Source organism: Trachypithecus francoisi, unplaced genomic scaffold (genome assembly GCF_009764315.1).
Source record: "Trachypithecus francoisi isolate TF-2019V2 unplaced genomic scaffold, Tfra_2.0 Lachesis_group12, whole genome shotgun sequence".
In the NCBI taxonomy this organism is placed as follows: Eukaryota; Metazoa; Chordata; class Mammalia; order Primates; family Cercopithecidae; genus Trachypithecus; species Trachypithecus francoisi.
Genome location: NW_022681457.1, coordinates 108,654,844 through 108,667,346, shown reverse-complemented (window position 1 = coordinate 108,667,346; position 12,503 = coordinate 108,654,844). Strand labels below are relative to the sequence as shown.

Sequence of the window (12,503 nt, the reverse complement as noted above, 5' to 3'; positions counted from 1 at the left end):
AATAGGCTGGCATAAGGACAGCTTAAAAGACCTCAGGGTGGAGCCTGTGGGGAAGCCCAACGTGTCACTATTGCACAGCACATTCACACGGCAGTCTGGGGGTGCTTCATGGGCCCCTCCCTGTAATTATCTCTGGATAATTGTGTTCCCTTGGACAAGAGACCTAACCTCCCTGAGCACAGGGTCCTCACCCTTGTTCCCTTGTTGCCTTCCTGGGATGGAATAGGGACCAAGTGAAAAGAGACATGAAGAAATGGGGCTGGGTGAGGTGGTGCAGCCTGTAGTTACAGCTACTTGGGAGGGTCACTGCAGCCCAGGAGTTTGAGACCAGCCTGGGCAACATAGCGAGAGCCCAGAAAAACATGGGGAAATGTTTTGAAAAAAGCGAAAGTCTCTTTTGTAAGGAAGAACAGAGTTGGAGCAAAATGAGGGAAGAAATAGGCAAAAGAGAGTCCATATTTGCCTTTTATTTTTTAAGATTAATGCAATGTAGGGAAAATTAACAATTTTTAAAACTTCACTTAGAATTCACAGATTACAGCTGTTCAGACTCTAGTAGGCCCCAGCTTGCTGATCTATGAGAGATACTGGTTTGTGTGTAGCCAAAAATCCCTACAGACCAGTGATTATCAGGGGAGTAAACTTTTATACCCCAGGACATATTTGGCAACACCTGAGAACATTTTTGTTTGGCACCACTCAGGGAGACGTGTCACTGGCATTGAGGCGAGGGACAGTGCTGAACATCCAGGACAGCCTCACAGCAAAGGGTGACCTGACCCCACAGGTCAGTAGTACAGAGGTTAATCCCTGCCCTAGAGAGAACACAGGGATCACAGGACAGTCACTAGCCCTGGACCAGCCACTGCTCAAGAGGCTACACGCAATCCATGGCATTCATCTGTCCCTCTTCCTCCACTGTTCAGCACTTGTCGCCAATCTGGAAGCTGCTAAGAGCCTGTCTGTCACTGGCAGAGAAAGAGCAGACCCTGTGCCGGCTGCAAAGTCCTTGAGTTGCAGGCAAGTCCAGGTCTCAGCCACTTTCAGGCCTGGGGCAGGAAGGCTTTGGGGTGCAAGATAAAGCAGGGTGAGGGGCCCTGGCCTTATGATGTTTTAAAGAAAAGTTTTTTCCGGAGGAAATTAAAGCAACCAGGCATCTGTTTATAAATCCCTTTCACCGAAACAGCATTAGCGACCTGTAAGACATGACCATGGAGAGCTCTGTGAGTTCAGTTCTCTGGACTGAAGGAACAATTCAAGAGGGGCTGAGGGGAATGTCCACTCAACCCACACTTTAAAAACAGCTCAAACTGCAGCCTCTTTGAGCAGGAGGGCTTAAAGAACACGCACCTCAACTTTACCTTTAAAAAACTCAAAATTCAAAATTTCCAAATTTATAAAGTTCAAATCAGACTGAAATATTTGCAAGGTGCAAGGAGTGGCCTCAGCCCCGCGGCCCCTTCTCATGGCATGAACACCTGAGCAGAACAGCAGGGGCCCACACGTGCTGCTTCCCCAAGGCAGCCACAAGTCTACGAGACCCTCAGAGGAAGCAACTGTTCTGAGTGGGGTTTCCTTGGAGTAGGACTGGGCCTCTCAGGCCACCTTTCCCTATCTGTTTCCTCACTGGGGCCTCCTGAGAAGAAGATGTACAAGGAGGGGTTCATAATTCTTGCGGGTCAAGAGTAGAAGACTGAGCGATGGCCACAGGGTACAGGGAGGGGCCCATGACCCGCCTTCGGGATCTGGACAGAGCCATCCCGCGCTGGCACCGAGGACCAGCTCCATCAGTGGAGAAGCAGGAGGTGTCCACCTGGGGACCTTGGAGGAGACAGGGAGCGCAACTCTTTGAATAAACAGCAAATGTCACCACAGGCAGGAATGCCTCTCACAGAGACACAAAAGTACTGACTCCAAGGCTCAGAGGAGTCTACTACCTTTTACCCTTGGTTTAGGCCTGCCCTGCTCACCCCCCAATCCCCAGCCCCAGGAGAACACGCTGCCCCCAGCAGCCCGCCCTCTCCTTTGCAGAGGAAGGCAGCACTCACCCTGAGCAGGAGGGACTGCAGGTCTTCAGAGTGAGCCCACTGCTCAAAGATGTCATCCAGGGTCTCAACGTACCAGGAGCCACTCTTGGGGTCCCTCAAGGAGACAAAACCTTTGGAAGGAGGAGGACTGAACACTGCTGAAGAGCCACCCCGCCGCCCCCGCCCCGCCACCCCAGCCACGTACACAGGCTCGGCCGCCTTGCAGACCTTGACTCACGCATGCATCCAGCAGGAGCAGCCTGGCCCCTGAGGCTCTGCTCTAATCATGATCTTATTTCATCTCGTGACTATCTCCTGATTCTGGCTATGATTCCCGTTTTCCCAGCAAGGAAACGAAGGCTTGGAAAAGTGAGGTGACTCATCCAAAGCATAAGAAAGGAAGGAAACTGCCGGGCCCAGTGGCTCACACCTGTAATCCCAGCATTTTGGGAGGCCAAGGTGGGCAAATCACTTGAGGTCAGGAGTTCGAGACCAGCCTGGCCAACACGGTGAATCCCTGCCTCTACTAAAAATACAAAAATTAGCTGGGTGTGGTGGCGCATGCCTGTAATCCCAGCTACTTAGGAGGCTGAGGTAGGAGAATTACTTCAACCTGGGAGGTGGAGGTTGCAGTGAGCTGAGATTGTGCCACTGTACTCCAGCCTGGGTGACAGAGCAAGACTCCGTCTCAAAAAAAAAAAAGGGAAGGAAGGAAACTACCACCTGCTGCACCTACTATGTGCCACGTACTGTGCTCAGTAACGTGCCAGCCACCTTGTTTAATCCCTATGGCAAACCCTGAGGCACAATTCCTATTCCCCTGCTAAAGATGCGAAGGCAGAGGCAGAGTCAGGCAGAGGAGAGGCAAGTGAGGCATAGGAACCCAAGGCTGCAGGCCTCCTTGCAGTGCACATCCTTGCCTGCTCAGCCTGAGCCAAGATGCAGAGAGGAGAAGTCAGTCATTCAGGGTCACAGAAGAGCAAGAGACAGAACCAGGACTCATACCCTGGTCTTTTCTCTCACCACACAGCTGCCTCTAGGGCAGACAGGAAGGCCCACTGGCTGCAAGGGCGAGCCCTTCTGATGTGCTCACCCGGGAAAGTAGAGTAGGACACAAAGATGTCGCTGGGTGTGGGCAAACTAGATACAGCGTCCAGCTGGTCGAAGGTCCTCAAATCGTCCTGGAACGGGGTGGCGTCTGGCTCGGGGTTACTGCCAGAGGACACGTCTTCAGGGGAGGTGGAGGCCACCTCAAACCCATGGTCTTTCTGATCTGCAGGAAGCAGAAAAACACACACACCTTGTCATTGAAATACACAGACAAGGATGGTTCAACATATGAAAGCTGGTGTCATACACTACATTAACAGTGTGAGGGGAAAATCAATCTTGGGTCCCCAGACTCATTAAGCAAAACGGAAAAGTCAAGCTGGGAACTGGGTCACGCAAACCTGCCTCCCCGTTTTGGTTCCTAAATAAGATGGCTACAAGATGAACAGCTACACACCTCCCTCAGATTTTGCCCACAAGGAAATTCCTGGTGAGCTCCAAGACAGCTGTCTGATAAAATTCACCATGGCGATGTAAATGGATAGCTTATCTTTACAGAGGCATCACCCCTCTGCCCACCTGGCACAAATGCATACCTGATTATTCCCCTGTCCCATTTGTCTTCATTACCTTATGTAAAAATGCAGGTTCCCTGCATTTTCCCCTGCCCTATGTTACCTTACGTAAAAATGCAAATTCACTGAGCCAGACAAAGGCATGAATGACTATTTTCCCCCTACCCTGCTCTTACATGAAAACTGTGTACTTCTCAATATCCCGCCCGCCCTTACCCCTTTAAATTTGGAACGCTAAAATTCATGTTCAGAGAAAAGCATAGACCTGTCTCCTGGATGCGCGTCCTTAACTCTGGCAAAAGAAACTTCTTAAATTGACTGAGACCTGTCTCAGATTTTTGGGGTTTATAAGAGAGTGAAAAAAACCTTACATCATCATCTCAATTGATGCAGAAAAAGCACATGACAAAATTCAACAACCTTTCATGATAAAAACCGTCAACAAACTCAGAATAGAAGGAAACTACCTCAACATAATAAAAGCCATATATGAAAAACCCACAGCAAACATTATACTCAATGGTGAAAGACTGAAACCTTTTTCTATGAGATCACGAAGGTGGCAAGACTTTTGCCACTTCTATTCAACATATTACTAGAGGTTTTCAATAGAGCAAGGAGGCAAGCAAAAGAAATAAAAGACATTCAAATTGGAAAGAAGGAGTAAAATTGTCTCTGTTCACAGATGGTATGATTTTATATGTAGAAAACCCTAAAGATTAAACACTATTAGAACAAATAAAATTAGCGTATTAGCAGGATACAAAGTCAACCATAAAAAATATTTGCATTTCTGTACACTAATAATGAACAATCAGAAAACGAAATTACAAAAATGGTTCCATTGACAATAGCATCAAAAATAATAAAATAGTTAGCAATTAACTTAACCAAGATGAAAGACTTGTAAAATGAAAACTACAAAACATTGCTGAAAGAAATTAAAGAAGGCTGGATGCCATGGCTCACGCCTGTAATCCCAACACTTTGGGAGGCTGAGGCAGGAGGATCCCTTGAGCCCAGGAGTTCCAGACCAAAAAAACTTCATCTCTACACATAATAAAAAATTTAGCCAGGTGTGTGGCACGTGCCTGTGGTCCCAGCTACTTGTGAGGCTGAGGTGGGAGAACCACTTGAGTCCAAGTAGTTGAGTCTGCAGTATGCCGTGATCACGCCACTGCACTTCAGCCTGGGTGACAAAGCAAGACCCAGTCTCAAAAAAGAAAAAGAGCCAGTCATGGTGGCTCACACCTGTAATCCCAGCACTTTGGGAGGCCAAGGTAGGCAGATCACCTGAGGTCAGGAGTTTGAAACAAGCCTGGCCAACATGGTAAAATCCCATCTCTACTAAAAAATACAAAAATTACCCAGGCGTGGTGGTGGGCATCTGTAATCCCAGCTACTTGGGAGGCTGAGGCAAGAAAATCGCTTGAATCCAGGAGGCAGAGGTTGCAGTGAGTCAAGATCATGCCACTGCACTCCAGCCTGGGTAACAGAGCAAGACTCCATCTAAAAAAAAAAGAAAGAAAAATAAAGAAGATATAGGCCAGGCACGGTGGCTCACTTTGGGAGGCCAAGGCGGGCGGATCACTAGGTCAGGAGATTGAAACTATCCTGACCAACATGGTGAAACCCCATCTCTACTAAAAATACAAAAAATAGCTGGGCATGGTGGCGTGTGCCTGTAATCCCAGCTACTCAGGAGGCTGAGGCAGGAGAATTGCTTGAACCAGGGAGTCAGAGGTTGCAGTGAGCCGAGATGGCACCACAGCACTCCAGTCTGACAACAGAGCAAGACTCCATCTCAAAAAAATAAAATAAAAGATATAAATGGAAATATATCCTATGTTTATAGATTAGAAAACTTAAAGATGTCAATACTACCCAAAGCAATTTATAGATTAAATGCAATCCCTATCAAAACCCCAATGATGTTTTTTGCAGAAACAGAAAATCTATCCTAAAATTCACATGAGAATCTCAAGGGACCCCAAATAGACAAAACAATCCGGAAAAAGAGCAAAATTGGAGGACTCATACGTCCTGATTTCAAAACTTACTACAAAGCTACAGTAATCAAAACAGCATGGTACTGGCATAAAGACAGACACAGGTCAGTGTCATTGAATAGAGTCCAGACATATACCCTCACACACATGGTCAAATGAATTTTGAAAAGGGTGGCAGGACCATTCAGTGGGGAGAGGGCAGTGGTTTTTTGTTTTGTTTTGGGGGATTTTTGTGGTTTTTTTGTTTTTTGAGACAGAGTCTCATTCTGCCACCCCGGTTGGAGTGCAGTGGCACAATCACAGCTCAGTGCAGCCTTGACCTCTGAGGCTCAAGTGATCCCCCCACCTCAGCCTGTCAAGCAGCTGGGACTACAGGTGCCACCACAACCAGCTAATTTTTGTCTTTTTTGTAGAGACAGGATCTTGCCATGTTGCCCAGGCTGGTCTCAAACTCCTGGACTCAAGCAATCTGCCTGCCTTAGCCTCCCAAAGTGCTGGGATTACAGGCATTTTTTTTTTTTTTAAGAGACAGGTTTTTGCTATGTTGCCCAGATTGGAGTGAAGTGGCACGATCTTAGCTCACTCCAGCCTCAAACTCCTGAGCTCAAACAATCATCCCCAAAAAATGGTTAAGATGGTAAATTTTATATTATGTGTATTTTGCCACAATTTTTTAAAAGCCATATAAAACTTGTCTTTTTTCAGAAATATAGTTGAGGAAACTGTCCACTATATCACACTCACTCACTCAAACCCTTTACTCAGGATGTCAGGGTCACAGTGTCTCCTTTAAGACAACCAAGGGAAGAAATGTGTCTGGGGTCCCTACTCCTGACTTCTGTCTTACAAACACCAGATATAGAACTATAGAACACCAGATTCCATGGATCTTGAAAGTGATCTTTTTTTTTTTGAGATGGAGTCTCGCTCTGTCATCCAGGCTGGAGTGGGAGTGCAGTGGCACGATCTCGGCTCACTGCAAGCTTCGCCTCCCGGGTTCAAGCGATTCTCCTGCCTCAGCCTCCCAAGTAGCTGAGCCTACAGGTGCATGCCACCACGCCTGGCTAATTTTTTGTATTTTTAGTAGAGATGGGGTTTCACCGTGTTAGCCAGGATGGTCTCGATCTCCTGACCTCGTGATCTGCCCGCCTTGGCCTCCCAAAGTGCTGGGATTACAGGTGTGAGCCACTGTGCCCGGCCAGTGATCTTATTTCCAACGGCGGCTGGAAAGCGTAAAAAATGTGCAGGCCACCTCTAGCAAGCAGATATCACTATTTCATTTTATGTAATTAGGCAACTAAGACTCAGATAAGTTAAGGGGCTCCCCCGCAGAGAGAGGCTGACTGGGACTTTGACCTACCTCATTTTTGAGTCTACTATTACTAATGGCTGGGATTTTTCCATGTTTCTTTACATCTGCAAAGTGATTTTATCTCTAAAATCAGTCATTGTACACCTTACATTTTTAATTCACTTGTACTTTAGAGAACGTAGAAAGCTGCAGGACATCCTAGGATGTATGTTTGGAATCCAAACTTACTCTTACTTTTCTTCTCTCCTTGTGTTTCCTCTCTATTTTGTCCTAGTGTTATCATTTGTACTTCTTGCGCTATGGCAAATCCTTTTCTAGAATCAAAGAAGCCATCAGAAAAATACCAAATAGACACCAAGTCATGGGTAGTGAAATCCATGGAGATCTTTACACCTTCTAATACAGTAATTTCCTAAGAAAATGATTCAAATGCAGTCAAAAGCTTTCTGTACAAAGACACATGTGGTTGTGTGAGCCAAAAGTTAGGTATCACCTAAATGGCCAACATTAGGAAAATGGTTTAGGAAATTAATGCGTATCATGAAAACGGCCCATTATAAAGCCGTTTGAGCTAGTGTTGATGAAGGCCATGGAGATCTGGGGAACTGCTTAAGGGATAATGTTAGCTGAGAAAAGCAGACTGTGCTCATGGGCTGGAATCCAAAAGGAAGATGCAAACATGAGATGGCTGTATTAGCTTATAACAGTCTGAATTTTTTTTTTTTTTAGGTTGTCATATTTTTTGTCTTTTCCATTTTAAAATCTAGACTCCTCAAAGGCAATGCCAAGCTTGGAAAACAGAGAGGTCCTGGCAGGACTTGTGCCCCACATGGCTTAGCTACAAAGCCACTGAAGTGGAGACACTGAGGGAGGTCTTCCAGGATGAGGTCTTCTGTAGTAGGGCTCATGGTAGGTGGGGTAAGGCGGAACACAGAGGGTTACTCAGGAAAGAAGGCAGCTAACAAGAGCTTTGGTTAAAATAGATATATATTTATGTATATATACTGCAGGAAAAAAAAAAAGAGAAATTGTTTTTAAAATAGGCTGAAATTGGAGGAGTGGTCCAGAGGGTCCCCTGGGAAAACACTCCCGGAGAATGTGACTGTGATCCAGGCCCTGATGCCATCAGGGAGAATGGCCCTGGTGAGACAGACAGCAAGTGCTGGCCACAACACAGGCAGGTTTGCATGGCTGGATCTATGTGAATGAGGGAAGTCACGGTTCACCCAGAGGAGCTGGCGGCCCATCTGGCAGGGACAGAGGTGGTTCTGGCAACCCCATAATAATAACACCAAAATCTATTGACCTCTTAACCCACACAGCTAAAGCTCAGAAACGATTGGTAATTGGCATTCTCCCAGCTGACGAGGGGCGCAGAATTCTGCCCCATATTTTTTTGCCTCTCAACTATCCTGCTGCTTCTCATGGGGGCCCCCAGCCTGCAAAGGGGGGCCTCTTTCATCTGTGACAGCCATGTTTTTCTCTAGATTTCTCGGTTCATCGTTTCTTGTTTTCTTTTTTTTTTTTTTGAGACGGAGTCTCGCTCTGTCACCCAGGCTGGAGTGCAGTGGCCGGATCTCAGCTCACTGCAAGCTCCGCCTCCCGGGTTTACACCATTCTCCTGCCTCAGCCTCCCGAGCAGCTGGGACTACAGGTGCCCACCACCACTCCCGGCTAGTTTTTTGTATTTTTTTAGTAGAGACGGGGTTTCACCGTGTTAGCCAGGATGGTCTCGATCTCCTGACCTCGTGATCCACCCGTCTCGGCCTCCCAAAGTGCTGGGATTACAGGCTTGAGCCACCACGCCTGGCTTTCTCGTTTTCTTGATAGAGATTCCGGAATCTCCCCCAGGTGTCTGGGAATGACATGAAGCAGCACAGCAAGGAGGCCTGAGGCTGGGTCTGCCTGGCAGCTTGCGGGGGCGGTGGAGGGACGCCTAAGCAGGGGATGCCAGTAAGAATGGCCAGAGGAGACAGGGTGAGCAGAGAGGCTGAGAAAAGACAACAGGATCAGAGCAGGGGGTGTGGGGGAAAGGAAAGGGGGTCAGGCAGGGGCGCTAAGGCAGCTCCATTCCCGTGTCAGCCTCAGTCCACAAATCTGATGTGAAGACCTTGCCTACGGTGTTCTGCATTTTATGCATGGCTTGGTTCTTAGAGAGCCTCGGTTCTTAGACAGCCTCATTAATGCAAAACTCCCCGTAAGGCAGGACTCATTCCCCACAAGAATAAATATACAGTAGGAGGAGGAGATGCTCCCTCTGCACAGAAAATCCAACACCACTGCAGCATATTATCATTGCTTTCTGCCTTCTCAGCCCGATCTCTCAAATCCCAAAGAGGGGTCACCCCAAAATTGACGGCTCAGCCTCAGAGCAGCGGCCACTTGGTTGCCTCTCACACGGACGGTGCACACCAAAGGTATCTATCGACTTTAAGGCACATTTTTCAGCCCTGGTGCTGTTACCTCCTAATGAAGGGGTAGATGACATGTTGGAGGGTTTTAACATTATTATTTTAAAATGATGTTTAAATTATTACAATACTGAGTTACAAAATAGCAATACAAGAGTCCTCAAAACCCAGGGCAGGTGTTATGATGCATGCAAACAGACACCTCGCCAGGCACTGGTTGAGAACGGAGACCATTCTATTTCTGCTCTCAGCTGACGTGGCGCCACCATGTGGTAACAACGTTAAGCACCAGGTCATGCAGCCTGTGGAGGCAAAGCAGGGACCCAGCTCCAAAGGGGCATCTTAATCACTGCATGCTGGCTTTGAAATCACTGCATGCTGGCCGGGCGCGGTGGCTCAAGCCTGTAATCCCAGCACTTTGGGAGGCCGAGACGGGCGAATCACGAGGTCAGGAGATCGAGACCATCCTGGCTAACACAGTGAAACCCCGTCTCTACTAAAAAATACAAAAAACTAGCCGGGCGAGGTGGCGGGCACCTGTAGTCCCAGCTACTCGGGAGGCTGAGGCAGGAGAATGGCGTGAACCCGGGAGGCGGAGCTTGCAGTGAGCTGAGATCCGGCCACTGCACTCCAGCCTGGGCCACAGAGTGAGACTCTGTCTCAAAAAAAAAAAAAAAAAAGAAATCACTGCATGCTGACTTTGAAATCTTGCTGTTTTCTGTGAGTTTTGTTTTAATGATGGAAATCTGCATTATGCCAAATTTGGCTCATAGTTTTTTTGTTTTTTGTTTTTTGTTTTTCTTTTAGAGACAGGGTCTCGCTCTGTCACCCAGGCCAGAGTGCAATAGTGCAAACATGGCTCACTGTAGCCTCGACATTCAGGACTCAAGCGATCTTCCTGCCTAAACATCCCAAGTAGCTGCGATCATAGGCACACACCACCACACCTGGCTAATGTTTTAAAATTTGTTATAGAGACTGGTCTCAAAGTCCTTGTCTCAAGAGATCCTCCCACCTCGGCCTCCCAAACTGTTGGGATTACAGGCGTGAACCACATAGATGCTTTTACATGGATCTCCTTTAAATTCAAATTAGAATTCACATGAGGTGCAACCGGACTGTGGGCTCTGTGCCAGGCTGGGGGCCTGGCTGTGGGGTAGACCTTGCCCTCTACTCAGAGCTGACCAGGGGATAGGCCCATCTCAATACAATAAGACAGTGCTATGGCAGGGGAGGGACAGAGGCTGCAGGAGCACAAAGGCCAGCTAACCCTGACTTTGGCCAAGAAAGCAGTATTTAGGGAAGACCTTCTATAGGTGGTGACAATAAATTGTAACCAGAAGGATGGATAATTAAGAGTCAGCCAGGTGCCAGGCACAACGGCTCGTGCCTGTAATCCCAGCACCTTGGGAGGCAGAGGTGGGAGTATCATTGAGCCAAATAGTTCAAGACTAGCCTGGGCAATATAGTGAGACCCCCATCTCTAAAACAAAATAAGTAAAAATGAATTTTAAAAACAGAGTTAGCCAGGGGAGCAGGTAGAAGAGCAAGCAAGAGCCTGGACATCCTGTGAAGGCTGGGCCATGCTGGGGACTCGGAAAATGCCAGGCTGGGGGAGGTGAAATGGCAGGGGCCAGGTCACCGAAGGCCTTGGAAGCCCTGCTACTGAGTCCTAAGAGTGACAGCAGATATTCAAGTGACAAAGGCCCTCCCCGCTGTTGAGACTGAGACTGGATGGGGCATGGGAGGAGCACAAGACCAGCTAACCATCCAGAAAGCAGGTATGCCCACTCAGCCTGCATTCCTAATTCCCTTGCCCTTTTTGGCTTTCATTTGATTCATACCAGAAAGAGGGAGCGCAGGCTCCAGAGGAAGAGCACTGCTGGACCACACACTATGGACAAGACAGGAGGTGAGGCAGAGCAGGGTTTCTATAGCCCCCAGAGTGGCAGCCTTCCTTGCTTCCTATTACTGCTGTCCTGAGGCAACTGTGCTGGCGACAGTGGGGTGGGGGACTCTTATGTGACACTGGGTCCTCCGGGGTGGGAGTGGGGGGCAGTCTGGGTTTTCAGTTATTAAAATGAACCAGTCACTGTACACATACCAATTAGTGCATTAAATATTATTAAAGTTGCCCGGGCACAGTGGCTCATGCCTGTAATCCCAGCACTCTGGGAGGCCAAAGTGGGCAGATTGCTTGAACCCAGGAGTTCAAGACCAGCCTGGGCAACATGGCAAAACCCTGTCTCTATAAAAAAAAAAAAAAAAGAAAAGAAAAGAAAAATTAGCTGGGCGTGGTATTGGGCACCTGTAGCCCCAGCTACTCAGGAGGCTGAGGTGGGAGGATCACCTGAGCTTGGGAGTGGGTTCTGTTATTTTCCCCATTTGCTGAGATGTCTAGAGATGAACTGGCCTGGGGTTGTGTGATAGACAGGTCAGTAGCCGATCCAGGGTTTAATCAAGTGTTCTCAATCACTTGTGGTCAAGTTATGGGCATGGGTTATGACAGTGACTTAATACAGTTCATGTCAAATTATAAATTCCAGGAGACTGAAACTGTTTTTCCCCTATCCCCAGCATCTAACACACAGCCTGGTATATACAGCTGGTGCTCAATAAACACTTACTGGATGAATGATGTGACCAGAGGCTGCTCTCCTAGGTAGCCTCCACCCAACTCTGCCAACGTGGAATAGGGATGGGGCAGTTGGATGTGCGTAGGAGAAATACACCACAGGTGCCCATGTCACAGCTGGACAAGCTAGACAGCGCTATGGTGTAACAGTGCCTGCTTCTCTGGCAGATCAGGCTGGAGGCAAGGAAGTGATATGCGTTCTGAAAGTCCCAGTGCGTGGAGAGTCTAGGGCAGAGGGGACTCCCTGGGACAGAATATCTAGTGCTCCGATATTCCTGTCATGACCCACAAGCCAGGAATCCCCATGTTTCTCTCTCTTCCCTCTTTTTTATAAGAAAATCAGGTAACACTGCAGTAGGAGTTAAGTTTAAAATCAGAGCATATAGCAAAAGTACAAATAATCCAAGTAATCCTTTAAAAAACAAAACAAAAATAGAGACAGGGTCTCACTGTGTTGCCCAGGCGGATATCAAACTCCTGGCTC

The 12,503-nt window shown here is 47.7% G+C and overlaps 1 protein-coding gene across 4 annotated transcripts in view; it reads right to left on the bottom strand.

Moving 5' to 3' along the window:
* Positions 1-447: 447 nt before the first annotated feature.
* CASP9 (caspase 9) overlaps positions 448-12,503 on the bottom strand; it is a 31,726-nt gene continuing 19,670 nt past the window's right edge. For 2 of the 4 annotated variants that reach the window (XM_033228210.1, XM_033228211.1), the window contains 3 exons: positions 3,121-3,300; positions 2,049-2,158; positions 448-1,196 (listed from right to left, as the gene is read on the bottom strand). In XM_033228210.1, the coding sequence (XP_033084101.1) occupies positions 1,104-1,196; positions 2,049-2,158; positions 3,121-3,300 (383 nt within the window). In that variant the 3' untranslated portion in view covers positions 448-1,103. Of the gene's footprint in view, positions 1,197-1,226; positions 1,822-2,048; positions 2,159-3,120; positions 3,301-12,503 lie in introns of those variants that run through there. The other 2 variants (XM_033228209.1, XM_033228208.1) reach the window with 2 other exon arrangements.